The sequence below is a fragment of the Syngnathus typhle genome, linkage group LG9 (genome assembly GCF_033458585.1).
Source record: "Syngnathus typhle isolate RoL2023-S1 ecotype Sweden linkage group LG9, RoL_Styp_1.0, whole genome shotgun sequence".
Classification (NCBI taxonomy): Eukaryota; Metazoa; Chordata; class Actinopteri; order Syngnathiformes; family Syngnathidae; genus Syngnathus; species Syngnathus typhle.
This window is the reverse complement of record NC_083746.1, coordinates 4,703,948-4,731,235: the sequence shown is the minus strand read 5'-3', so window position 1 is coordinate 4,731,235 and position 27,288 is coordinate 4,703,948. Positions and strand designations below refer to the sequence as shown.

Here is a 27,288-nt window from a genome sequence, read left to right as displayed (position 1 = left end):
ATGATACTGTGGATGGTATGATGAACAATGACTCTGCAGCCAAGTTTTCACTGTTTAATAGGTTGACGAGGCAACTGCTAGTACATGGAAAAATACAAATGTTGTGATTAACCATAGAATTAAGCACATTAAGACTCCATTGGTACAATATGTGTGACATATGTGGTGGCTGAGTAGGCATCTTACCATAATGTTCAATAAGTGCAAGTAAATTGTACTAAAATAATAAGGCTTTTAATTAGCATTATGTTTGGCTAAGTTCATCAGAAAAGGATTGCTCAATTTACCACCTAAAATGTTTTACTATGTTATAAAGATGATTACTGTATTTTTACAGAAGTAATCTGGCAACCCAGCTGTCAGATGTGTAAATGTGTCAGACAGTGTAAATACTGTAAATTGGATGGATGGATGGATGGATGCATGGACGGACGGATGGATGGATGGATGTCCTGCGTGAGATCGGTGATGTCACTCAAAGTTGCAGCCCAACAGCTCTACCCGCAGTGTGATAGAACCCATCCACGTTCTGGGGATGATTCGGATGAAGCGAGAAAATATGGGAGGGTAGATGAAATTCTTGGCATGTTCATTGTTGTTTGTGTTCCCAAAGAAGATCTGGATTTGGACAAAACAGTGTTGAAGAGATGGATTAGAATCCAATGGAGAGTGTTCATCCACCACCACTGAAGTACCTTAGTTGATCCGTCGTCATCCTCGGTGTAGTCGTGCCAGTGGATTCCATTGTCACTGTACCTTAGAGTGTACGAGGTGACATACATCTCTTTCCCCAGAGACTTGGCTCCTTGAGTGACAATCCCTGTTATCTTCATAACCTCCGGCAGCTCCACCTGAAGCCACTGCTTCATGTCTCTGTTCTGCACAAACAAAAACAGAGCAGGTATTTGAGGTCCTTGAGATGACGGGATTTTTAGATGTCCCTTACCTTTGCTTGCCATGCATTGACAGCTCCTTGTTTGTTCAGGCGAGCAAAAAAAGGACTCCAGTCTCCAAAGTACCAGTTGGAGTTCACAGAGCTTGCTGTGATGCGACGATCCTCGATCAGTCTGTTCTCCATCCCTAGAGGCACCGAGCAGCCTGACCAAATGGCAGTAGACCATAAAGACCTCATTCTGAAGTATCTAAAATCCGGGCATGTTTCAAAACCTTACCATCGAGCTCACAGCCGTAATACTCCATGCGCACTGTGGCCATGTTATACCAACGCAGAGGGTGGAGCCGAATGAACCGTGCAATCACCGGTGGGGAAAAGGTGTTGGTTTTTGTCACATAGGCCTCGTTGTTCCCAGTAAACACCTAAGTGATACCACTATGTTAAGAGACACTTAACGTATCGGTTAGTGTAACGTTTCAAATCCTTCCAACCTTTATTGGGTATATGCTATCTCCCTTGTAGAGGATCCATCCCCTGCGATCATTGCTATAGGATATGGAGTAATTGGTGACAAATTGGGATTGGAAGAGCTGCTTGGCTCCTTGTGTGGCCACCTGGCTGATCACCACGGGACGCTGAAAGTCCACCTATACTCCAGAAAAGCATAGGCAAGTATCAGATGGTATCTACAGTTGCGTGGATCGTATCCCTTTGGGTATACCTGAATAAAATGGTTGCTCTGGTCTGTGCTCCATGCATTGTATTTGCCTTTATTGTTCAATCTGGCAAGATGTGGCTCCCAGTATCCTTTCAAGTTGGAGATACTATGTGAGATCCTGTCTTACTTTGTACTTCTGACTGCTGTCGATCGGTTGTGCTGCGACTACCTCGAGTGTTGTTGGCTGTGATCTGCTCATCTTTCACACTGCCTGATTCCAAGCCCAAGGGGTGGAAGCAGTCTTAGAGAACACATGCAAGAACCACATCACAATCGAGTAATAGCATTCAATGTACTAGAGGCAGGTTGGTTTAATTGAGTAGTTCATACCATTATCGAAGACTAAGAAGAGTGTCTGCATCCCTCTCTGCTGGTTGAAGCCAATTTCTGTCTCCAGCTGCCAAAGGCCAGGCTTGGATGCATTCATCTCCAGGGTAGCAAAACCTCCTGAACATAGCAGTTAGCATTGTATGAAGCCATTAAGTATCGCTAGAAAGATGTTTGTTTACCAGGAAGTAGCGGATAAACTGCGTGTCTGTTGCTGGTAGTCGTCGTATGGAGGAATGTCTGTCCGTGGAAGTAGATGCTCTGGAAGTCTTTGGGAGAGCCCATGTTGATCAGGTGCCACCGGATGAGCTGGTTGGTATACATCCTCAGGCCCTTAAGGCTATATGTGATACCATTGATGGCTGTAGAAACATCATACATAGGCATTTCATCAATATTCCCATTGGATTTACATCAATCTGAGTATTGACTTGTTAGACCCAATGATCATATCGCGGGATTTTTGATTACAATGGAACTTGAAGCTCTCTTTGAGGATAGGGTCCATAACTCTTCTTCGTCTTTTACGCAGCATCGTTTCAAGGTTCTCCTCATAGTACCAGCTCTGCGACTCATCAAAAGTCATGAAGAGCAACGCAAACTCCCTCGCGTTTGTCACATTATTTAAAGTGCCCTCTGGACACACGAGCAAAGGTCCAATCAAGCCAGAATGTATGTCCTTTTCCTAAAAAGAAATACAAGTTAAAAACATCCTCATGCTCATCGTCCATTCATCCATCCATTTTCCTCCGGGGATCAATAAAGTATCCATCCATCCATCCATCCATCCACCCATCCAATCCATCCATCCATCCACACTGAAGTACTCACGGGATTAACGCCGGAATGATAGGTCCAAGTTTGACAGTGTGGCTCATCGGGATTATGGGCATGCTTTCTGGGGACCTTCCAAATGTATGTGTTTTTACCATTGGGTGGAACTTCATTATCATATTTGTACGAGGGCGTGGAGCCGTCTTCATAGGACAGACCTTCTGTCCACTTTGTATAGGTAACCCCTTTCGGGTGTAAGGAGAACGGACGACTGGCTTTGTTTTTGAATACCACCTACCGATAGAATTGTCGTATATTAGACAATAAACAGTTTGAAAGGACACAACATCACAACAACAGCCTTTATCTTACCATGATGCTTTGTCCATACTCAGCCTTGATGACGGGTCCCAGGATACCAAGATGCTCTTCCTTTTCACCTCGGATTTCAGGAGTTTTGAACAATCCATCTGTGTAACCTCGGAATACTACTTTCTTGAACTTTGTGTTTCGGCTGTTTTGGAGGGATTTTTCCTGCCTTCTGTTGGAATAGATTTAGATCATTTGACACTTTTATCAAAGGTTTGCTACAAGCTCTGAGCCTACCTCTGTCCAAGGCCAGCATAGTCCCACTCAACCTCCTCTGCAGCAATGAAGTACATCTTGACATTCAGCCCTGAGTGTTTTAAGTAGTATTTAGCGGTCTCCTCTATGTTGAAGTTCTTAATGTCTTGATGACCGCTGTAAGGGTCTTTGAAGTTTACATACTCATATTCGTCTGCGTTCAAATCCTGCTTGCCGGAAGATGAAAGGTCAGGCCCATCTCCTGGAACATAAAACTCATAGTCGCTGAAATCTGGCCGGGGCACACCGATTACCACAGGCAAGTTAATGAGCTCCTCCTCATCTAAGATGACTTGTGTTGAAGCGGGACGTGACCCTCTTGGGGTGATGGCAGGGTTGAATCCACGAGGAGAGAGGGGTAAACCGCTTGTGACCTCGGGCTTGTATACTTTTCTTTTCCTCGTTTTCATACCTTGGCCCTTCTGTGGCCGCTGTTGGACATTGACCCTCTTTAACTTGGGTTTCTTTTTGGATGTTGGTGTTTCTTTGATGTATTTCACCAAATGGTCCGGAATTTCCATTGGTACCTTTTTGTGAGTTCCGTCATAAGTCCAGTTGTGACTATCTGTCCTCACTGAGGTGGTTTTAATCACTTCCGTGTGGTTTTGTTTGAGGTATATAAACACTTCCTCACTGCTTGCTGAACCATTGAAATCATCTGATCTTGTAGCATTGATGGGCTGTGAGACACTTGAGGTGTGACTTTTATTCAAGAGGGATGTACAGTTTGACTCAAGGGCATTAGTTGCATTAGCTCTGTGGACAGTATCAACTACAGTCCTGTTCTGGTTACCCAAGGTTGTAATGTTGCTCGGGCCTTCTTTGGATTTTTCCTCCAGGCAGATAGCGGTCAGATTGTCACTGGTTAAGGTTTGATTCAATTCTTCAGCTTCTAATGCTGACCTTGCAAATGTTGTCTCAGTCTGATTGGCCGCTTTGTTTGATATGTTCCCAAACTTAAATGAAGCTGTTATGTTAGAAAGTGTGGTTTTATCCGTCCTGGAAGTGCTTTGATTATCAAGACTTGAAGCTGACCCAGAAGCACTGCTCTTTGGGCCTTTGTCTTGTGTCATGCTACCGTATATTGAATTTTTTGTCCGGATTGTTAATTTTCCATCCGGCACATCAACAGCATCGTAGTCAAGGAATGCCAAGTCAAGCTTCTCCACACTATCCACTGAAGATTGATTCTTCTTCAATGACCTGATACCTAACTGACTGGCAAGCATCTCTGTGTAGTCATCAATCACCGTTGCGCTTGGGGCAGGCTCTTTTGGCTTCTTCACTTCCTCTTCTTTCTTATTTGCATTGCTAGCCGCGCGGTTCCAGTTATCAAATTCCATCTTTCCTGGCTCGTCATAGTCACTGTACTCATACTGGTGGTCCCGGAAGCACTCAACATCCTGGAACTTTAAGCGCATTCCTTTGGTTGTCTCGTGGGAAGTCAGGGACGCCAGAAGCCAAACACCTGGTCGAAAAAAGATAGGGAACAGATTCAGTCTAAATGTGTGTATGAATTTATAGTTATTGATAACCGACCAATGTTCGCCATCCTCATTGTAATGGTATCGCCAGTCATGGGGTAGAGGCTGAGGATGTCTTCCTTGCGGGTGTGTAGTTCAAATGAGTGGCCGTAGATGGTTGCTGTCTGAATATAGTCTTGTGCGCCAATGCTGAACACATGCCACGTTGCCACTTCACCGTTGCAGAAGCCCAAGAGTGGCCCACTCTCGTACACATACCCATTGATAGCTGTTGGAACATGAATGTCAATCAACTAACAGTCATATCTTGTAAGTTTACAGCTTGACCTACTGTGCATGACGTTGGAATTGTAAAAGTCGGGGTCTTCCTTGTTGACTCGGGATCGACCACAGAAATGCCGAATGTTGTAATCCAGGTACCAGCTTTTGTTCTCATCAAACACAGCAAACGCGGCCTGTTGCTCCTTGTCCGATTTGACCTGTTAGACACCAGTCAGCAGTTTCAATTTGCAAAGTCTTACAATTGTAGTGAATCAAGCAGTACAGTTCTGTTGGGTTTGGAAGGATGGTTTGGAATGGTACTTTCTGTTCTGGGTTTGTTCTTTGCATTCAAGCAGCATAGAGCCAAGGAGTTGAATCCAAATCATGTTGTTAATGGAACCACCTGGAAATGGACCTTAAGATTTTGTTAGAAGTACCCAAAGAAACCAATGGGGAGAACATGTCAACACCACTCAGAGATCTCGCTGGGATCAGCTCAGAAAAGATTTTCAAAATCTGAGTGACCTCATCGGCACACTCTAGTGAATTTAGCTCCACTGTACAACTGGGGCAAATAATGTCCTGCCCAAAATTCGGAAAAAGGTGTTCAATTCAGCTTCTGCTCCTCAGGTTAATGCAAAGAACACATTTTATTGTTCTGTGACAATTTTTGATGAACAGTGAAAAATTGGAAACTTACCTGCACATTCCTGAGGTTAAGCGACTGGCTCTTGCAGATGAGGAGAGGTCCAATCAGACCTGAGGCTATGTCACGTGGCGTGTTCACGGCACTGTGATACATCCGTGTTAGACACCTGGAATCTCCTTTCAAAGGTCCGTCCTCCTCGGCCACCTCCCAAATGTATGTATGTGTTTCGCCAGGCTGGACTGCATGCGTCTTGTTGCCTGGTAAACATGTAGCACTTAATTGCTTGTATGACAGTTCTTTCAGAAATGTTTGACTTTGCGGGAAAACACAGTACCTCCTTCCGGGTAGTTCACGCCTTCCTCTGACTTTGGGATCGTCAGTCCATGTGGATAGATACTGTACGGCCTGGAAGCCATGTTCTTGAATACAATCTGTTCAAAGGGAATTTTGGTAAACTGTAAGTTGAATCGACATGGTCTTCCTCCTGGAATGTGGGTTTACCTTGATGACATCTCTGACTTGCGCTCTTATTACTGGACCCAAGATGCCAAGCTCACTTTTTCTCTGCTTATTCTCTATTCGTTGTGTGAAGGACTCATTGTAGAGCGTGTACACGACTTTCTTGTACTTCCTGCCAATGCGGGTTGAGGACTGCTGCAGGTACTGGGACTTGTAGCTCCTACATAAAAAAAAATGAGGAGACATATTTAGAAGTGAAGGTTTCTTCATATTAACAGTGGAACTTCCAATGCAGCATAATACAGCGTTTTTTAACATTTGCCATATTCATAAATATGTAAAACACAATAGAAAGTTTACCACTGTGTCCGCTTGCTTTATGCAGGAAAGACTTGTAGTGTTTATTCTTTTTTTATTTTATATTATTTGATGCTCACTAATATCTTGCTGATTTTCAATCACTAAATTTACTGTTTACTGAATCGGTCAAGCACGTAGAATGATTTATGAATGCCGATGTCTTACTCGTCAATATGTTCGGGCATATTGGGCGCGTAGTCCCAGACGACCTCTTCGGCAGCGATGTAGTATTTCCACTCCCTGCTTTCGCGTCTTTGCTCAAGGGTCATCCTCCGCCGTGGTGCTTCGATGCCCTCGCACGTTCTCACATCCAAGAAGGCGTGCATGCCCTCTGCAATGCGTTTATTTGTCAAGCCAACGTCAGCTAAAAAATATTGATGCTAATGTTTATGTTAACCTTCAATGTGCTTGAGCACATGCGAGGATAACATCCAACGGCCTATGTGCACAGGCACCATGCTGGCGGTGGTAGAGGAAGCGCTGATGAGGCCCAGGGACGACACCTTGTGGCGCATGTGCTGCAGCACCTGCCCGGTGATGTGTACCGAGAACAGCTCTGGATAGGAGCTCATGGCCAGCAGGTAAAGGCTCACAGAGGAATACGTGCAAACGCTCAAACCTGCAAACAGTTTGATGCTGATATACACAATACTGTATTGAAATGTATCTACAAAGCCAAAATGATTTTGAGTCTAATTGGAGAATTCAAGAAATATGCCTCAAAACAAATCAGGGACTCTTGCTGAGTAAGCATTTAAAGCTGTGGTGTCCAAAGTACTGCCAGGAGCACATCGATCTGGTTTTCAATTGGCCTTAGAACTAATGTGTCTTACCAGGGAGTGCTCCCTTGGTATAGCCATTAATGGTGTAGTGGACATGGTCTAAGGAGTGGTCCTTTGGTTTATAGATGCTTTCTCGCTCATCAAAGACCCCAAAGAGTAGGACCAGCTCTCGTTTGACGCCAGCCTGCATCACTGACTCATCCAAGCTGCCTGCAATGACAAAGTCATCCATAAGGTATTTGCACTCCAAAAGTCAAATGTTCCCACAATCTCACCATTCTTGCAGATGAGCAATGCGCCAATGAGGCCGGAGTTGAAGTCCTCCACCAAATTTATGTGGGAGATGTATGAATAGGTGAGGCAGGTTGGGTCATCGGGTTTGGGCGAAACATCGGGTGTCACCTCCCAGTAGTATACATGCTCGCTGCCCGGTTTCACCACATCGTCCTCCTTTTCTTTCTGAGATGTGTTGTCAAAGTACTGCGCTCCTGCAACAACATCACATGACACCAATCAGTTTCAAAGAGTATTGAGGGGAGTGTTCAGTGTTCACTTTCAACTCTATATTTAATTAAATACATTACAAAGACAAGATATCTAATGTCAATTCTAATTAGTGGATTTTTCTGGTCAAATAACCCACATATAATAATAATAATAATTGTATTTACTTACTCAGTCCCTCATTTATTCATTTGTTTATTTCTTCATTTATTTACTATTTGTTTATTTGGTTTCTTATTTATGTTTTGAATATATTAAATAGGTAGCTAAGGTCAAATCAGCGCATGTTTGATACAGCGTTACAATGACAGTATGAGAAGAACTCAAGTGATATTGAATTATATCTTCCCAAGATGCTGTTTGCTTGTTTTCGCTCCCTCCTCGCGGCAACATTTTAGACAAATCTTCTGTCTGGCTTCATGTCTCATTAATTTCCTCCCTAGTGGCAGTTAGCTAAGGCTCCTCATGTTGGACTTCAGTACTGCCTCGTCTAAACATCTGCCTGCGCAGGTTAATATTTTAAAACAAGACAAACAACCTTGTTTGTTGTGCTGTTCAACTTTGTGCGCTTTTTGGAACTGCGACTTGCATCATGATCAGCACACACACAAACCCAAGCATGCACGCGCATGTCATAGTGGTCCACCACAATCTGGTTCTACAGGAACTCACCCTCGGAGTTCTTCCCGTAAGCAATGCCGTGTGGGTGGAGGCTGTGCAGTTGTGACGCCAGGTTTCGGAAAGTGACCACGAGGATTTCGTTCTGCTCGGCCCTCAGCGTTGGTCCGAGCAAACCTGCGGGCATGGAAAAATATACATAAAATATACATAAAGATTCATCCCAACCAATTCATGGTTTTCCTGCAGAATAATTGCTGACTCAGTTGACAGCATTGTTTCCTATCAGGGCCCTGAAGGGCCACACAAATTCAAATACTTGAAAATATTCTTGAAAATATAGGATGCAACAATCGAACATATTTATTATAATATATAATTAATATACTAATACTTTCAATCATGTTCAAATGTCAATGTTACAACCCTTTAGTCTACTCAACTCAACTTTATGTATAGAGCATTGACCCTAGCAACATAAAAACAAACTGTTAAAATAAATGACATTAAAACAGTAAATACAATGAAACACGAAAACAATGCAAAGCTTCAAGCCGAGTTGAAAGAATCGAGCCGGGCAGTACAAAGCTATTCGAAGCATGTGGGAGTGGTAAAACCATAATAATAATAATAATAATAATAATAATAATAATAATAATAATAATAATAATAATAATAATAATAATAATAATAATAATAATGATAATGAAGTTGTAAAATGTTGGAATTTGAGTAGTTGCTCAGTAAATATTACAGTTTTCTACTGTTTGCAGCACATATTTACCTCCCACATAATAATTTTCTTATCTTCTATGGTCATCCAAAATGACATGACACACGTACATTTTCATATGTGTTACCTAATGAGGGATCATGAACCTTTGGCTGTGTGAAGTCTTTCTCAAACTCCCGGAAAACCACTTTCTTGTATGTGGGATTGAATCTGAAGAATAGTACAAAACAAAGCAAAAAAAACAACCTCAGTGGGAAAAAGCCATGCTGTCCGCACGTGTTGTATCAACATAAGATATGCAATCAGCGACAGCAATGCTATATAAGCAGGACAGACTGTATTGTTTTAATCACTTACAAGATTCTATACCAGACTACACAAAAGTTGATGATGAGTAAATCAATTTCATTTATACTGTATTAAGACAGACAATTACAAATACAATGGAGTCACACACATACTAGAAGACTATGTAGATACCAATCACTCAAAGATCAAGCAGAACCATCATTATGAAGGAAATCCCACTCAGCATCTAAAGTACGCTAATGATGTCAGAGGATTTCTTGAAACACATTAACAATTTTATTTGGAATATTTCAACTCATTTCACAAGACCCCTAATTTTTTGTACATTTCATTTGTCAAAATGTATTGATGTGTCTTTTTGGTCTCTGCTTGCATTTTTAAAATCACTTTTTTTAAATAAAAAATGAAAGCTCACATAAGGAGATGCATATGCAACACAAGCGCTGCACCCGGTAAAGTCTTTTAACAAGTGTGTTTCATTTTTGTTTGGCTTTTTGTTGTGTTTTTGTGATGTTACTACAGGAGGGTAACAGTAACAGTGACGTGTGATAACAACCATAGAACATGAGCTTTCAAAATAAGTTCTTGCACAACGGCACTAGGTGAATCATGTCTGGCTAATGGTGAGTAGTTTTATTTGATTATTATTATATTTTTTTTACAGCGGTTAACTTTCTGTTAGATTTATGACAATTAGTATTTAAAGCTATTTGCTGAGTAAAGTTATTATAACAGGAACAATTGGAGAGTATTATTTTTTGATGCGAAAAATTGCCAACCAACATTACGGAACACGTGTGTCCACTTTGGATGCCACATTGCAAAAATTAACAATGTCATAGTGAATTGGGAACAGTTGTTAGCACACCTACCTGTGCGTGTCATTGCCATTGTAATTCCAGTCTATCTCCACAGCAGCTATGTAGTAGTGCCTTTTCCTGGTTTGGTCCTGTTGGTTGGCTCCCACTTGGACAGAGCAGGAGGCCAGTAGACCCAGCAGGAGGACGGGAAAGAGACCTGGATCTCCAGTCCAGATACAAAGCCTCATATCTGAGTGTGATCCTCCTAATAGTGAGTCGGCTCTGTTCTAAAACTATTCAAGCAGTGCAGTGTACATGAGGGCGAGTGTGTGCACGAGTGAGAGTGTGTGACACAAGAGTCCACCAGGATCTTTATCTCTCCCTGATGCATACACACAGCAGGGCAATGAACTATGTATATTTATTCTCTCCTCTAATTGAAGCCTTGTGTGCACTCCAGTGACAAATACAATGTATGTGTTTTTACATGTAACCCTCGACGATATACCTACGTTTATTTATTGTAGTTAAAGAAGAAAAAAAGACATTTGAATGAATAAGGAAAACTAGTGTTATTTACTGTCCTGTACATTTCAAATGATTCTTTTGGCACACTCTTTTGGCAGCAGCATTATTGTGTGAAGGCTGTGGCCTTCACACATGTTATTCTAGAACAATCAATTATTGATTGAATTGTTATTCTCATGGTTATCTGCGATTGTCTGGCATCCAGTTCAGGGCCTACTGCCAGATTACGGCTGGGATAGGCTTCAGCACGCCTACGACCCTTGTAGGGTACGGATGGATGGATGGATGGATGGATGGATGGATGGATGGGTGGATGGATGGATGGATGGATGGATGGATGGATGGATGGATGGATGGATGGATGGATGGATGGATGGATGGATGGATGGATGGATGGATGGATGGATGGATGGATGGATTGGACGGACAGATGGATTATTATTCTCATATTTTATTCCTCACAATTTTTGGGCAACTTCTACATTCGTCGACCGATTCTCACCAACTCCAACATACCGATTCTCACCAACTCCAACATATTCCGAAATGTCATCCAAGTGCAATTTTGTTTAATTGCAAACATTTGTGGATTTCCCAAAATACAAATGTTTCTACTGATAGAGATCTAACCTGAGTAACTCTTTTAATTTTAAATAATTATCATCTGATTAATACAGTACAGTTAGATTGTAATCTGCATGAGGAAACGCTAAGAAAACAAGAACACATTCTGACTTATTTATTGAGGCGCAATATTATACATTACAGTTCAATATTGCAGTCACTATTATATATTTGTTTTTGTGCATTACCATGTGTATGACGAGTAATAAGAAAACTGGAGTGTGTGACTTTTAATTTAATGGGTTGTCGTGTAGTTTGTCTATATGGACTTACCGTAGCGTAACGTCATGCGGTGTCGCAAGCTCTCCAAGCCGATCTGACAACTCGAGAAATGGTGCCTACACTGTCCTAAATTACAGCGAAACAGGTTCGTTTAGTTTAGAATATTTTTGTTGTTCACATAGTAATCTCATTCCATCTTTTCACCAATCTGTACATTGAAAGCATTTCATTCCGGCGCTTGAACACCAAGCAGCCTTAGCGAAAGTATATTTACGTTTCTCCTGCAGAATTGCCATATTTTTACATTTTTTAACAACAACGAGGTTTCTATATTTTGCAGGCAACTTACCTTACACCGAATTAATAGTAACGAGTTTGGTAACTTTTTAATCACACGATGAAAACAAACATTTATTTATTTTTTCTTCCACAGCCATCAATGTTTTTGCTATACTACCGTTTAAAATGTACTATCAATCTTTTGTCTGGCTTCTGGTAGATGGGATAGATCGGCAGCTTTTTAAATAAGGCTCTATGTTCAGAAATACAAAAATGGAGCATGCAAAGAAAAGAAAAACTAACAAAGTCCAGGCCTGATAATGTGGGGTTGCTTTGCTCCATCTGACACAAGGTGTCATGAGTCTGCAGAGTTTGATGAAATCTCAAGACTGTCAAGGCATACAAGAAAAACTGTGCTGCCGGTTAAAAAAAAGTTGAACTACAATTTAAAAACAATGTGATTAATTTTGAATATATGTATGTATATATTGTTCATTTTTACTCTCCTAGTTTCATGCTGTATCAGTGAGCAACTATTAAACACTCTCCCAATAACCGGTAGACGTTACATATAGGAGGTTCATACTGTTTTGGAAAAAAAAAAAAAAAAAAATGTTTGCGATGTTCCTTGAAAATTTTGAAGCTGGGGATGCACTATGTTATGGTAATGTTATGGCAATACCAAACCTTTACAGTTATGAAGACACTACCACATCACCAATGTTAAAATAAAATGTGATTTTGTGTGTATAATTTTATTATCCCGCAGGTTTACACCGGCATGGCGTGTTGCCGTTCCTGCCCACGCCTGTGCACGCGCTCATCGGCCTACACCCTGGCCCTGGGCTTAAGTTTTATCACACTCGGCACAAGTCGCATCCTGCTGCTTAAATTTGCTGCTAATGCAGGTGATGAGAACGTTCAATTACATGTTCTTGAATCATCGCGAAGGCTGTCTTAATTATTCTTTGTGGTCTATGGGCAGACAACACATATGACTTCCTCCCAGCGTCTGTCAACATGCTGGCCGAGGCGCTCAAGCTGCTCTTCTGCCTCATGATGTCCATCAGGGTGTTCATTCGAGGTAAAGTATTTGCGTTTGTAACCCCCCCCCCCCCCCCCCCCTTAAAGCTAATAAACATTTTTATTCTTGACTCTGGTCTCAGAGGGGCGCTCCTGTAGGGATCTGCGCTGCTCTTCTGCCTCTTCACTCATCAGCTATTTGAAATGGGCTGTCCCCGCGTTCCTCTACTTTCTCGACAACCTGATCATTTTCTACGTGATGACCTACCTGCAGCCTGTAAGTTCCTTCGGTTGCCACTAGCGACAACACAAACATGGAATCCCAAAACATGGGCAGTTGAAAAGCTTCACGTCAATTTTCTTGATTATATCCTGATGATGTTTTTGTCGTCCTCAGGCCATGGCAGTCTTGTTTTCCAACTTTGTTATTCTCACCACGGCTGTTCTCTTCAGACTTGTCCTCAAGTAAGTTACTCTTCCCGTAACGTAAGGCCCTCCTTTTTTTACAATATCATATTGTCATCTTAGCATGGCCATGTATGATTTTTAATCTCAAAAGGTAAAACATTCAGCATGTATTCAGTGGCCTGAGTTTCATTTACACAACACATGAAGTGATGAAGTGCTGAACGGGACACTAATTATATTTTAGGCCAGCTAAAAGTAACAGAAATAAACGGATATACTGTGCTGTAAAGATTTTTGATCAGTCATTTGGTTAGTTATGAATATGTAGTGCAAGAACAACGTATAAAATTAATGACATATTATAAATGATTTATTTTAATATAATCTCTGGAATATTCTCCAATATTTCTTTCTGCCACCAGGAGACGCCTGTCGTGGGTGCAGTGGGCGGCATTGGTCATACTCTTCCTGTGCATCGTCTCTCTGACGACGGGGTCGGGCGGAAGCCAGAAGTCAGGCGGGTCTGTGGCAGGGATCCGCTTGCGGCCCCTGTCCACGCCTTCCAACTCCTGCTTGCTGTACACGCAGCTGATGGAACAGATGAAGAACAGCAGGTGGCGTAGTTGCATCATAGAAATAGTGCAAGTTCCACTCCCCTGGGCCTCTAATGCTGCTACCCAGAGAATCACTGATCTCTTTAAGATTGAAAATAAAAGTCCTTTACTCTGTGTATGATCCCCCAGCGCCAATGCATCGTGGGTGTCGATGCTCCCCGGGCAGGCCTGGCGGGACAGCTTGGTGGGAAAGCTTCGCTCGCTGGGCGTGGGCCACATCCTGCTCCTGCTGCAGTGCTTCATCTCGGCCATGGCCAACATTTACAATGAGAAGATCCTGAAGGAAGGAGACCAGCTCACTGAGAGCATCTTCATTCAGAACAGTAAACTGTGAGCCTGTCGTCTGGACAACGGGACAAAAAGAAATTCGATTTTCTCTTGATTGTTTGCGCTTTGTATTGTGGCAGGTATGCCTTCGGCGTGGTGTTTAACGGTCTGACCCTGGTTACTGGACAAGAGTCTCGGGGCCTCACTGTCCACTGTGGCCTCTTTTATGGACACAACATGTACTCTCTCGCCCTGGTGGTCATCACTGGTCAGTAACATGCATATGACATACAAGCCATAATATTAGCCACACCCACACAATCTTAAGAGATCTAATTTATTATTGTGTAAAGTTTTGACACTTGAGCCACTAAAACTAACATACAAACAAACAACTTTCACAGTTTAAAAGAACGACATATTGTTAGGATCTTTATAGATAGAAAAGTGATATAGACTACCTAATGAAACTAACCAGGGGTACTGGTAGCTCTTGTGCTACATAAGAACGTTACGTGCTAACATTTCATCATTTATTCCCAAGGTGATAAGTTCATATTCTCAGTTATTTCATAAATATGTCAACGAGATTTAACGCCACAACTTGTTTCTCCGGGGTGATAATAACCTGTGGCGCAGCCACTCCAAACTCACAACAGCTCAAGTGTCTCATTAAAGCTCAGATGACTGATGAAAAGAGATATGGAATATTAAACCCCCACATACATTTTTGTTTCTAATAAGGGAAATAGTAATATTGTGGGTTTCTTTTTTCAAACAGTAACGTGCATCATCATTAATTTATCGTGGCTGCTTCTGGTAGTGGCAACTTGTACAGTAATCAATTAGCTCAGTGGTTTGGTTTTGCTGAGGATAAATAACATATGTCTGTATTATATTTTCTCTCCATGTGCTGATGCACTGTTTGTTTTCAATTATTCATCGCTTAGAGCAGAGCTATTCAATTAGCGGCCCATGGGTCACATGCCCAAATTTCAACTCGGATGGCTTTCAAAAACAGCTGGAAGCCTCATTTTTGAAGAAATGTTGCGTATCTGCCCATTTGCGATCTTTGCGAATTTCTTGCTCGAAAGTCTAAGCAAAAATTGGTCCAAACGACGGCTAGAAAAAAAAAAAGCTTGTATTTCCAAGACACCGCCGTCGTTTAATAGACCTGAAATCCTCGTCTGATACATTAAGTTAGTACCAGATGAAAAAAAAAACTAACATAATGTAACAAGGCTCAATGGGACAGAGGACAGCCCATGGCCTTCAAACTAAAATCTTCAACTTGACACTTCCTGTCCACCAGCGACCCTGGGCCTCTCCGTGGCCTTCATTTTGAAATTCCGGGACAACATGTTCCACGTGCTGACAAGCCAGCTCACCACCGTCCTGGTGACCGCCCTCTCGTTCTTCCTCTTCGACTTCCGGCCCTCTCTGGACTTTTTCCTGCAGGCTCCCGTGGTGCTGCTGGCCATCTTTATCTACAACGCCAGCCGACCACGGGACCTTGAGTACAGCCTGCAGCAGGAAAAGCTGCGGGTCATCAACGGGGAGGTGTTAAAGAGGTCCAGAGGGGTAAGGGCACACACGCATGCACATGCCAAGTTCCCTGCAGGAAGGTTAAGTGCAGGGATTGGCCATTTTGTCTCCACAGCCTTCTTTAATGGAGGAACAACACACTTTTTTCTGATTATGCATTCTAGTATGAAATATGTATTTCTACCTAAATGTAGTGGATCTTCTTGTCATTGATACAAATTTTAATAGTTGAGTTATTTTTAATAGATTTGATATTTTCTTAACGTGTTAGTCAGTTTCAATTATTATTTTGCCTTGCCAAAGTGCAATTTTTGATCTACCCTTTTAGGTAGTTATTTTTTTGTGACTCACCTTCACTGTTGTGTTTCAGGATGGTGAGGAGCTGGAGCTTCTGACCAAGGCCAACACAGAGAGCGACTCTGAAGAGTCGTCTTTGTAGTGCACATTGTTTGCAGTGTTCACGGAGGACGCACATTGTTCACACACATGCTGTCTGCAAAAGGTTTTGGGTTTTTTGGACCCTGGAGTGACGACTGTGACGCTGTGTCTGGAACACACGAGAGACTGAGGCGTTTGTTTTTCCTGTGGTCAAACCTCAACACGCGCTTTCTTTTTGTGTACTGCCACTGTATTCTTTTTTTCCCTTTGGAAATCACGAGGGTATTTTTTGCTGCTGGAGGAAGATTTGGATAACTTTCATTAGCAAGACAATTTATCAGGATGTGAGGATGCACAATATATGTGGAGCTTGAAGAATTGTTTGTCTCATAAATTGGACTCTTTAAAAGCACAATGTCTGTATGGTACTCTTTTGTGTGGGTCACATTTTGAGTATTTATTAAGTGCCATTTGTGCTCTGCAATAAACTAAAAATCATTCATTGGTTTTGGAATGTGGCGGGATAAAGAGGAACACAAATCCATGAAAAACCGGATCAAATAATCTGTTGGGATTTGTTTCCCCAAACCTCATTCAAATGCATGTGGAAACTCATTTTGAAATGGTGTTGCTCAAGCACAACTTTGTCAAGCCTACTACTGTAATTGAAATGCAAACTATATGCTCACTGGCTACAGCAACTGCACAATCAATATCCAGAATAAGAACCAGATTTTAATGCGTTTCTCTTTTCAGTACTACCTGTACCTATTTTTTGTTTTATTTTTCATTGTTCAAAGGGAAATTTAATACATGGTACTTTTGGTACTGTGAATAATTTATAGTGATTAAATGAATAAATTGTAGTGTATATAGTATTCAAATGTACATTCATTGTTTATTTTTTGTGGTGGTGCCAATTTGAATAATTTACAGTTAACGGTGGGTTGAAAATTAATTCTCCATTTTACTTTTTTCATTAATTATATTAAAATATTGTAATGTTCTTTATTTCTTCTATTCATCCATCTGTTATGCCTACAATGTAGCCGGCCTAAGCACTACTCACCATGATGCCTGTTATTATTTTAATGTACTATTTACTGCTGTATAGATATTATGATATATGTTCATAATCATGAACTAACATACCATGTTAGTTTTGCTGGTAATTCTTGATCATGTGTTGAATTGCGTATTATTATGATTACATTTTTTTAATTCGGTTTACTGTAGTTTTATTTCTAGTCTAGTATGGTGTGAAAAGATTATTTTACTTTGTTGAATTTTGAAGAAACTGTTATTTGTAATCCATCCAGCCATATTTTATACTATTTTTCCTCATAAGGTGTTAGGACAAAAATAGGGTACACCTAGATTCCCATTCACACATTTGGGCAATTTAGAGTACTCAATTGGACCATCATTTCTTTTTGGTCATGTTAATTTATCAAACTGTAACAGCTATTTTTATTTAAATAATCTTTATTGAATGTCGTATTATTTTGTACATTATAAATATATATTCACATAAATGGCCACGCTGTAATATTTAATGTTAGTTGTATTTCACTTGCATATCAAGCAAAAAACAAAGACAAGCAGTAAAATCCAAGAAAAAAGAATTTATTGTAAGGCACAATAGAGTTTAAATAATAAAACGCACCCCCCAAAAAGCAATCATGCTGCAGATGGAAAAACTGCAACAACCACAAATGCAACAAAAGTTCAATAAATCCATGTGTGACAGGATTTCATACGTAAATAAGTCTACAATACAGTTCCCGTTGGGCTCTTCTATGCTTTTATTGGCTGCGATTAGATAGAGCGTCCTGCAAATTGAGCCATGCTGGGGGCTATATATGGAGAATGTGGCGAGGTTCGCAGTCTCCACTTAGGTCTATAAAATTACCCTATGAGCTCATCTGCTCAGTTGGGGAGGCGAAAATTAGAGGGCTGCTAACGTCAAACAGAAGCTTGTGCGTGGCCAGCATCCACCCAGTCATCAAGAAACCCGCTAGTAACCGTAGCCCTGATGATAACCGTCCTGATAGCCGTGCTGGTGGTAGCCGTATCCGCCGTACTCATCCTCGGGGCAACGCATTCCCAGCGATTGCTGGATGGCCATTTCCTGCCGGCGCAGCTGCATGGAGTCCACCAGGTCGTAGATGATCGCCATGGACCACATGGGCGAGGGGTACCAGGACTTGACGTTGCCGTCCTTACCCACCAGAAGCATGGAAAAGTATTCCGGGCTGATCTGGAAGTAATTCCTCATGTCCTTGACCAAGGTGGCCGACAGGCCTTCGCGCTCTACTGTAGCGCTCCCTGGAAGAGGTGCAACGGTAGATGAGATGTTTTCCAATAGCGTAGAGTAAATTTCAAATTAACCACACTCACAAAATACAAAAGCATACGCTATTATTGCAAATTATAGTAGCCCTGCGACAAAACATAGCTAGCCGTAGCAATAGGTATTTGTAAATGTTAATTGAAATGCTAAATGTCTTTTAGCACCCCAAAACCTGCAAAGTGGAATATTGAACAGGTGAACATATTTAGAGGTAGTCACATTGAGCTCACCCAAAAACACAGAATCTGCTAACATTCAGTATTTCTCAATTTTCAAACTCCTTACCATTAAAAGGATAAAGTTCCAAAACTCCACCCATGTCCGACAGCTCAGTCCCAACCAGCTTTAGAATAGAAATGTGCCGTAAACCTTCAAAAAGAAAGAAAAAAAACAATAAATATGCAGCACACATTTGAAAACTTTAAGGTATCCACAAAAACCTCATCGCCCCTGTTTGTTATTGGAACCTTACTAAGCTTAGCTGTGGTTGCTAGGTAAGAGGAGAAGGTCGTGCTAGTGGTCAAGGATTGTGCGGAATGTGGCCGAGGAGCGTTTCTTCATCCAAAATAAGAAGAATTAAACACTGTTTTAGAAATGAGGTGAAGAACTGAAAATTAAGAGAAGCTTTTCGCCTCATCAGCAAGATTGGTATTTGTTTGGAACAAGGAAGGGGAGCAGTCTTGAGCCTCAGCCAAGAACAACATGAAGTCCTTACAGAACATCTCAACATGCTGATAAGACTCAAACAAATCAATCCAACATTAACTGTCATGCTTTATAAATATTCTGCTTGTGAACTGAGTTGTAACATTTGGTGAAAACGTGGCTTTTGTTCCATTGCGGCTATTCTTTCTGCACTTAGTGGCCATAAATTGTTAATGGCAATCAGTTTCAAAAGATTTGTCAAGCCAAAGTACAAGAAGTGCCCCATTAAAAATGATATTCAAAACAGAATCCCTCCCCCCTTCCCCATGATTCCATCTGGAGCTACTCACCCAGGTTGCAGGCCTGACTACCAAGGCCGTAAAGCTGCTGCTGATAGGCCCACTCCTCATCGTTAGGGGTGGAGATGATGAAGAGACGTCGCCTCCAGCGGAACCTACGATCACAACAAATTTAGTGGCTGCATGATACAAACACTATCAATTTTGGTTGAGCACAAGAACGGACTCTTGAAAACGGGCTCCTGGGAATCATCTAAAATCCACTTTTAAGTTCTTACCTTGAGAGGAAGTTCTCCAACGATCTGGGCTTGTCCTCTTTCTTGCAAACGACGCCATCTCGCTTCTGCTGCTCCATCTCGCGGATGCGGGAGGAGAATGTGTCAATGTAGTTGAACACGGCCTTCATGGCAATGGGAACCTCGTAGGATTGCTGTCAAAGGAAGGCAAAGCTTCGATCAATCATCCTCTAGTTGATCCGTGACAGCCACTGAGTAAAAAAGGGGCTACTGGTAGTAGAGTGGTTGCCATACTGGTAGTTGCCTTTCATGGACATGGGAGAGGATCGATTGCCACTCGCCTGATTCACAAACGCTACTTTGGAGGCGACCAGTTGGGGATTTGGTCCACCTTTCACCCTGACAGGGCTGGGATTGAAAATCTCACAGCTAGAGTAGTGGCTAGTCTAATTATCTGCTTTTATATCGTATAAACTGGCACCATCTTTGGCAATGTGTTAAAGTCATCAATTAACCTACTACTCATCTTTTGGGAATATGGGAGGAAATCAATTTCAATTTAGTTTCTTTCTACGGACTAATAGCTGTGTTTAATTGTTGTTCAGGTTAAAATTCTCTCCAGTAAGGTGTCCCTGGACCCAAAATGTTTGAGAGCCTCTGGTGTAGTGGTTCACTCAAAACCCCTTTCACAGCCTGTGATTATATTTTGAGTGTATTGTGTAGCCTTTTGGCTGAATTCTGCAAGGATAGAACATTTTATTTTTAGAGTGATGGTCCATGGCATGGAAGCCAATCCAGCTCAAGCCTCATTCTGAGGTCCCCCATGCTGGTAGGCAAATTCATTCAGAAAACAAAAGAGTTTCCAGTGATTTTAGTTTTTTCGGAGGATTTTCTCTATCATTGCGGTGTGGCCTTTCACATAATTGTAATTCTTGATTCCCACTTTTGGAAAGCAATACCCGGAATGCTGAGCATTGTATTAAATGCTTCCAAACCACATCCACTGCTCTTTCCTCAGGCTAGGGTGAATCCGCCGCACTCGCAACTATTCCCAACGACCTACCCACACCCTCGCAGGTCCACAGACGCCGCTGTCAGCAGCGTGAACGAACACTAGCCTCTTTGATGCACAGGACCAAAAACAACCCGTTGACATTTTTGTTTCCTGGCAAGTGCGCGCACATACAGTATACAAGACGCCGCTGAGCAAATGTTGTGAATTAACAGTATTTTCGTCAAGACGGTGTTTTGGCAGGACTGGGATGGTACGGTGTGAGACGAACTGGAACTTGATGGACAGATTGGTGGCAGGACTTTAAATGAGGAATTAACTTTTTAGGATGACGTTATTATAGATGAGTCCGAAAGGTACTAGCATTAGCCATGTGACATTATTTTGCACAAATGCTGTAACAGACAGAAGTGTCTTTAAGCATTTTTTTTTCACTATGGGAACTAAAAAGTTCCCACAGTTCCCCCTATAAGAGTCTCGTTGATAATTTCGACTTGCTGGAATGATTTCATAAAGTTCGACTGTTACGGTGGTTGTTCCAACCCTCCACCCGACAGAGAAAGCGAATCCTCACACCCACTACCTTATGTCCATAAAAACACGGGTGGTGTTTAAAATGCAGATCGAGGTGATGACTTTACAAAGCAACGTTTTCAGGATTTTGGTGTGGGTGTGTATGTTAGCCACCTGCCTCCATCTGATTCACTCAGAGAAAAACATGGCTATTAGTGGTACTTTTTGGTAGAATGAAACCCGGCATTTGATTTTTTCTGGACTTGACTTGTGCACCAGTTTTTCTTTGTCTGTGTCTATTGATTTGTGCTAGTCTCTGTTAGCACTGTGAAATAGTGATATGCACATTTGCAAACACTTGCATATATTCTGTACACAGTGTGGGCCGGAAGAGGTTTTTTAAACGATCTTCGAATTTTTCCCTCACTACTGTTTCTACACCAAAAGACTTAATATTGGATTACTGAAGACTAAAATTGTCTCTAAGCGGCAATGTGAGTATGAATGGTTGTGTTTCTGTGATTTCATTGGCTGGTGACTATTCTCATGGTGGCAAAGTTAAATTTTGAGCTTCTTTGGATTAGTTTTAATGTGTAAGCAATGGTTTGAGGGCATCCTACAGGCCATGCAATGCATTGAGTATGACTGAGCAGAACTAAAAGGAAACAAAACGTTTTCTGTTGTGCTTGAAGGAGTCAGTATGGTGAGTGAACTTGGGAGCAGTAAAGGCACTTTGGGTTGTGATGGTGTGTTGGTATGAGCAGCTCACCTGGACTCTCATGTCTGTGTCAGTGAGGACCATGTGGAAGTCATCGTAAATCATGCTGAACTCCTTCCTCAACTCAGTGATCAGATCCTGGTTTACTAAGTCTTCCTGACGGAGTCCCTTCATGGGCTTGTCGTTCTCTGAAGAAGAAAGCCAGACGTTTCGGGAAGGGAAGTAAATATTTGACGGACAGCAGCAAAGTCAATCAGGGACAAACTCAACAAAGAGCTGCTTTGACTCCCTGACTTCTTGGCGAGGTGGGATGTGACTTTGGAATTGACTTTAAGTCGCTGGCATTTGGAGACGCTAAAGCTTCACTCACTGGCTCTCACCAAGAGGTCATTAAGTCAAAGGCGAACCAGATGAGTCAACTTGTGTAGTTGTCTGTGTAAAATCCGCAGTTACTTGTTTTGGCTGAGCCACAGTCACACTAATAACTGCCTAACAAAAAGCTGATTCTGATTCGTGTGCCGTAAGAGATGATATAGATGATCCTCCATCTCTCAATGCCACCAATTTAAAGTGTCAGACCTTTTGACAAACTAGACGGTGAGATCATCTTACTCCACCAGAGAACTGAGGCACAAGAAGAAGCACTTGTTTGTACACACAATTTTTCTTTTCCAAGTGGAAAAACAGCATGTGCCACCGATGTGTGACATCAGTTTCCAGGTTTCAACAAAAAATTCCGTGCGGATGAAATCTTGTCTTGTGGTGGAACATGCAGACTCATAAAGTTTTGCAGAGTCACCTAAGGTTTGAGATGACTATTAAATGTCTGGAAATGTAAGGAGGCACATTTCTGAAAAGCTGCCCGTAGTTTACTGTCGAAAGATTAGTTCCAGGCAAGCATGGTAATGTTTGTCTCCAGTGTTTGAAGAATTTAGATACGCACAACTAAAGTTTATAACTTTATGAGATATGTTTCGAATTTTTGAGATGGCTTTAGATCATAATCAAAGGTTTGTCTTCATATAATACCAAAGCAAGACATAGAATGCTTTTTATTAGACAACGATGGTTCGTAAATTGTTTACCATTCCTGAGAGGTTTGAATGAACTCCTTAAAAACTTTGGAGGGTAAAAAAAGGGTAAAGTGCAGTGAAGTGGAGTGGAGGAGTTCCAATCTCCACCCACACGTTCACTACAAGTCTGGAAAACATTCACTGAGTGGGCGTATGACTCAGCAAGAGCAAGCACCCGCTCGCTGTCGCCAAAAGAAAGTCGTGGGAAGACTTTTGTTCATGCTTTTGGCCGGACGTAATGCGCGTCTGGTCCCCTTACCCAACTGGTAATGGTCGATTTTCATAGTGGAGTTAACGAGTGAGCCAAAGATGGTGATGATGGAGACTTTCCGGATGGCCATCTCGCACACGGACTCCAGATACTCGTCCCTTTGCTGGGCATACATCTTGTTCTCCTCGCTGGGTGATGTCACCAGCTGTGGATTAGAAAGAAGGAGGGAGGGGTGGGTTGGGAGCTCCTACGTAAAGGTCGCACACTGCAAACTTGGTGTTTACATTAACCTGCGAGTGGAGGATGGGCCGTATTTTCCCAGCCCGCCTGTGTGATAACAATTTATAGTGGCTGCAAAACAGAGACACACAGTCTGCTCGCACACAGCTGACAGCTCCACTTGAAACTTAAAAACCAACCTCTGAAAAGTTAGTGTGATGCCTTAGTTAGTCTGACATGGTGCTGGGTGTTTTGTCTTCAATAACACAGATCTTGTGATGTATCTTAGGTCACATGGAATGCACACCGATGCTATTGAGATCACGTTGGGTTCGATCCAGAATTGGCAATCTTGGGTTTTAAAGCAGACACTGATAGTGTGGGGTTCATCTGCTCGGACGTGTGTGATGGATGTTTGAAATAGGAAAGTGAGCAAGGTTGAAGGTTTCTCTTACCAGTAGTCGCCTCCGGTTCTCAAAGTAGTCCAAAAAGGAGGCCAGGGATCCCTTGGGAGGCGGTGTGGGCTTCTTGGTAGGCTTTGGGTAGTCCTCCTTCTCTGGGTACTTTGATAACTTCTTTCCGTTCTTCTTCCCACCGCTCTTGCCTTCTTTGCCGGCCTTTCCTCCCCGCCTCTCTGCCTTCTTGCCTGCTTTTTCGTTCTTCTTCTTCTTTTCATGCTTGGCCTTCACCTTCCTGGTGGGACTGACGTCGGCGAAGGGGTCAACCTCCTCGGGATACACGATGGTTGGCTTACCAGCTTCGTATTTGTCCTCGTACTCGTTTGTTAGCATCTGCATGGACATAGTTTGTTAATGAACAGCAATAATCCACTTTTATGATTGAGTCCTGATCTACCCAAAGGGTTTCCCAGATTGCGGTGTCCGAAAATCCCTGGAGATGATGTCACATGTTTCAGTTATGTTTGCATGATTCATTGGTGAATCAAGTCTGCTAGGCTGTTGATGGGGGTACGTGGCATTTTAGGGAAAGGAAGATCTATATAACTGTATAAGAAAGTTTACCACGGCAAAATACTACTCACCTCTCCGTTCTTCTTCTTGTTGGGTTTGATCTTGGACGGTTTCCTTGTGGCGGGTACCAGCTTGTGGATCTGTGGCTCTTTGTTTTCTTTGTCTGTGAGATTGTCTCCAGACGGTGTAGTTTTGGCTGGGTAGTTCTCCTTCTCCCTTTGGTTGTAGTAATATGGGTCCTCTGTGGTTCTGGGGGCGGGGAGCAGCACGGTCTGGGTATGGGCTTTGGTTGGTGTTAGGGTGGTGGTGGTGGTGGTTCTTTTGGTGGTGGTTCTGCGTGTGGTGGTTGTGGCTGTGGTGGTTGTGGCTTTAGTTGTGGTGGTTGTAGTTGTTGCTCGGGTTGTTGTTGGCCGGGTAGTAGTCGTAGTTGTTGTGGGCTTTCTCATGATTTTCCTTTCTGGTTTTCTTCCTACAGGTGTAATCGCTGTCCACACACACATTACATAAGTCATGTTGCCGAAAAATACGGTCTCAGTTCATGACGCTTCTCACCCGTGAGTGTGCCCTCCTCCACTTGACCCTCAACGCCAGCTCCTTTACACTTCTGGACAAAACCTTTTTGGCGAATCTTCTCCAGTCTCCTCATGGGTGACTTATCGATGACCTCATACATGGCCTCCAGCCTCACGGGGTACGGGTACCTCTCCTCCACCTGGAGGGTCTTTTTCAGCAGCACCATTCCAAACTTACCTGCAGAATATAATGATACAACTCAACATTATGGTGAAACTACAAAATATTCTGATCAGGCTTGGTTTGGGCTTAGAACCAGAAGTAATTGCACCATGGTAGATGTCTTTTATCGTTGTCATCCTCAATGAAGCTAACATACATTTATTTTGTAAACACAAAAGACAATTTAACCTAATGTATCTGCTTTTGTAAATATTAAAAGACAATTTAATTGAAAAAAATCAAAAGCAAATCCAAAATGTACCTTTTTCCAGTTTAAGGAAGCTCATAAGTCTCGGAATGAGGCCTGTGTCCAGTGGCTCTTCCATGACTTTGCCCTCAGTGGTGATCCTCCGCACCTTGCCACCCATCTCGCCCTCTTGGTGGAATATGATGATCTGCTGCACGTGCCTTTCCGCCAGCTCGCAGTACACATCAGATTTCAGCAAGGTCATCATCAGCCGGTAATAGCCGTCGGAATCATGAGGTGCAGAGATCACCAGGACTCGGTTTTTGCCTGCAAAACTGGCCAGCAGGTTGGGCGAACCGGCGCTGCTGGGCATCCGCGCCACCCTGGCCCTCGCTCGGGGGGCGCCCTCGTCTTGCAGCATCCCCCCCTGGGGACGCACCTTGACCCTTCTTCTTGCGCCCAGCATTCTTCTGCCTTGCGACCCCCCAATCGTTGGTGTTCCCTCATCCGCTTGGATGCCTTCACCCTTCGTGTAGCTATGCACCGATATGGCAGAACTGAATCCGGGGCGCAAACGCGTAAATTGGCGCCCCCTGCCTTCTGTGCCCACCTTCGGTCGCCCCAGCCTGGATGGCCTGCGCAACTGCGCCCGAATGCGATGGCTGTACCTGTCGGCTTCGCTTGCCCATGTCAGGAGACACATAAGCGCCAAAGTGAGAATTAAAAGCCGCCACATTCTGCAGAGATGTTGCTAAAAACTCTCCCAGTGGAAGAAACAAATTGAGAGCGCCTTTTAGAGCATTTGAAGTCGAATTTAGGAATTGATTAATTCCAGATGAAGATGCGCATCAGTGTCTCACTGCATACCGTCCACTACGGACATCAACTTGGAAAAATTACAAGGATTGGCAATGTTTCTTGTGAGTGAGAGAAAAAAAGTTGCGACTACACCCAAAAATGCACCACAAGTAATAGAATCTCGTAGTTGTCTGTGCTCTTCATCATTTCTGACAGAAACAAATTCAAACCTGTCATTGTTCCAGACAGCAGTGAAGAATGTCTTGCTTTACGAAAAAAAACTAAAGTAAAAGGGGGGGGGGGGGAAAGAAAGTTGCGCTCCACGTCACATCACCGAGATTGACTCGCGCTTGGATTTAACGCCGCAGTAAATCATCCCGCAGTTGAAGAGTTTAATTCCCAATAATATCGTCCAGGTGAAGAATAGAAAGAAAAGGAATTCGGCGATTCACTGTGTTCCTTTCCCGGCTCCCTCAGAAATGTCCACATGAAACCTCCACAGTATGCGCACTTCTCCGCCAGTTCGGTGTGAAACTCCCCTTTCCCGGCGCCTTTGAACTCAACAACACCTCAACACCCCCCCCCACCCCCCACACACGCACGCACACTGAAAAGTACAAGTTAGAAAAAAAAGCGCTGTATTTCCCCTCCTGCTGCCCACAATAACTACTTCATTCAGTGTCAAGTTCCTCCTTTTTAAGCCACAATAGTAACAGCCTTTTCGTATTTTACCCCTCTTCATCTTGATGTTTTATTATTTTTTACATTTGAAACAGAAACAAAGAAAGGCTATCATTTATTTATTTAAAAATAAAATTCCCCACAAAACATCAAATATTTCAAAATACTACTTTAGAGACTATCTCCCAGTCAGCTAATCAAAGAGATTTTTTTCTGTTTGCAAAATGAATTGTAATAATAAAAAACAAAATATCAGCCATTGTATTCATCTTACAGTTTTTTAAATGATAATGTGGTGTTTTTCATTCTTCAAAACAGAAAAATAAAAATATTTGTGTTGTTTTTGAAACAACAACAATAACAGTATCAACAATAATGCGTATGTGCATTTTTTTTCATGTACCAAGAAAAAAGTGTATTCTTTATGTCAGGTGTCAGTGTCACCAACCTAT

General features: G+C 42.4%; 3 protein-coding genes across 4 annotated transcripts; 1 reads left to right on the top strand and 2 right to left on the bottom strand.

The window, feature by feature from the left end:
• Nucleotides 1–40: 40 nt before the first annotated feature.
• f5 (coagulation factor V) lies at nucleotides 41–10,545 on the bottom strand. The gene is made up of 25 exons (XM_061286521.1): nucleotides 10,370–10,545; nucleotides 9,316–9,398; nucleotides 8,510–8,632; nucleotides 7,609–7,821; nucleotides 7,385–7,543; nucleotides 6,949–7,170; nucleotides 6,717–6,882; nucleotides 6,234–6,411; nucleotides 6,067–6,163; nucleotides 5,784–5,989; nucleotides 5,154–5,301; nucleotides 4,878–5,090; nucleotides 3,321–4,806; nucleotides 3,087–3,255; nucleotides 2,772–3,008; nucleotides 2,412–2,625; nucleotides 2,123–2,302; nucleotides 1,944–2,060; nucleotides 1,783–1,854; nucleotides 1,617–1,702; nucleotides 1,387–1,542; nucleotides 1,173–1,317; nucleotides 947–1,098; nucleotides 696–878; nucleotides 41–618 (listed from the first exon to the last, which is right to left on the bottom strand). Exons 1-25 carry the CDS (start codon nucleotides 10,543–10,545, stop codon nucleotides 472–474), a joined length of 5,328 nt encoding a protein of 1,775 aa, XP_061142505.1. The 3' UTR covers nucleotides 41–471.
• slc35a5 (solute carrier family 35 member A5) lies at nucleotides 10,434–18,523 on the top strand. 2 transcript variants are annotated; one of them, XM_061286524.1, is made up of 10 exons: nucleotides 10,434–10,568; nucleotides 12,720–12,858; nucleotides 12,936–13,034; nucleotides 13,117–13,250; nucleotides 13,371–13,438; nucleotides 13,804–13,995; nucleotides 14,125–14,325; nucleotides 14,403–14,530; nucleotides 15,575–15,843; nucleotides 16,178–18,523. In XM_061286524.1, exons 2-10 carry the CDS (start codon nucleotides 12,732–12,734, stop codon nucleotides 16,244–16,246), a joined length of 1,287 nt encoding a protein of 428 aa, XP_061142508.1. In that variant the 5' UTR covers nucleotides 10,434–10,568; nucleotides 12,720–12,731; the 3' UTR covers nucleotides 16,247–18,523. The 2 variants fall into 2 exon arrangements, with proteins under 2 accessions (XP_061142508.1, XP_061142507.1); XM_061286523.1 differs by lacking the exon at nucleotides 10,434–10,568 and adding an exon at nucleotides 11,698–11,816.
• Nucleotides 17,791–26,733, bottom strand: ccdc80 (coiled-coil domain containing 80). The gene is made up of 10 exons (XM_061286522.1): nucleotides 25,433–26,733; nucleotides 24,988–25,185; nucleotides 24,507–24,919; nucleotides 23,920–24,255; nucleotides 23,294–23,450; nucleotides 22,013–22,149; nucleotides 19,761–19,912; nucleotides 19,534–19,637; nucleotides 18,824–18,907; nucleotides 17,791–18,513 (listed from the first exon to the last, which is right to left on the bottom strand). Exons 1-10 carry the CDS (start codon nucleotides 26,091–26,093, stop codon nucleotides 18,203–18,205), a joined length of 2,553 nt encoding a protein of 850 aa, XP_061142506.1. The 5' UTR covers nucleotides 26,094–26,733; the 3' UTR covers nucleotides 17,791–18,202.
• Between the last annotated feature and the right edge of the window lie 555 nt (nucleotides 26,734–27,288).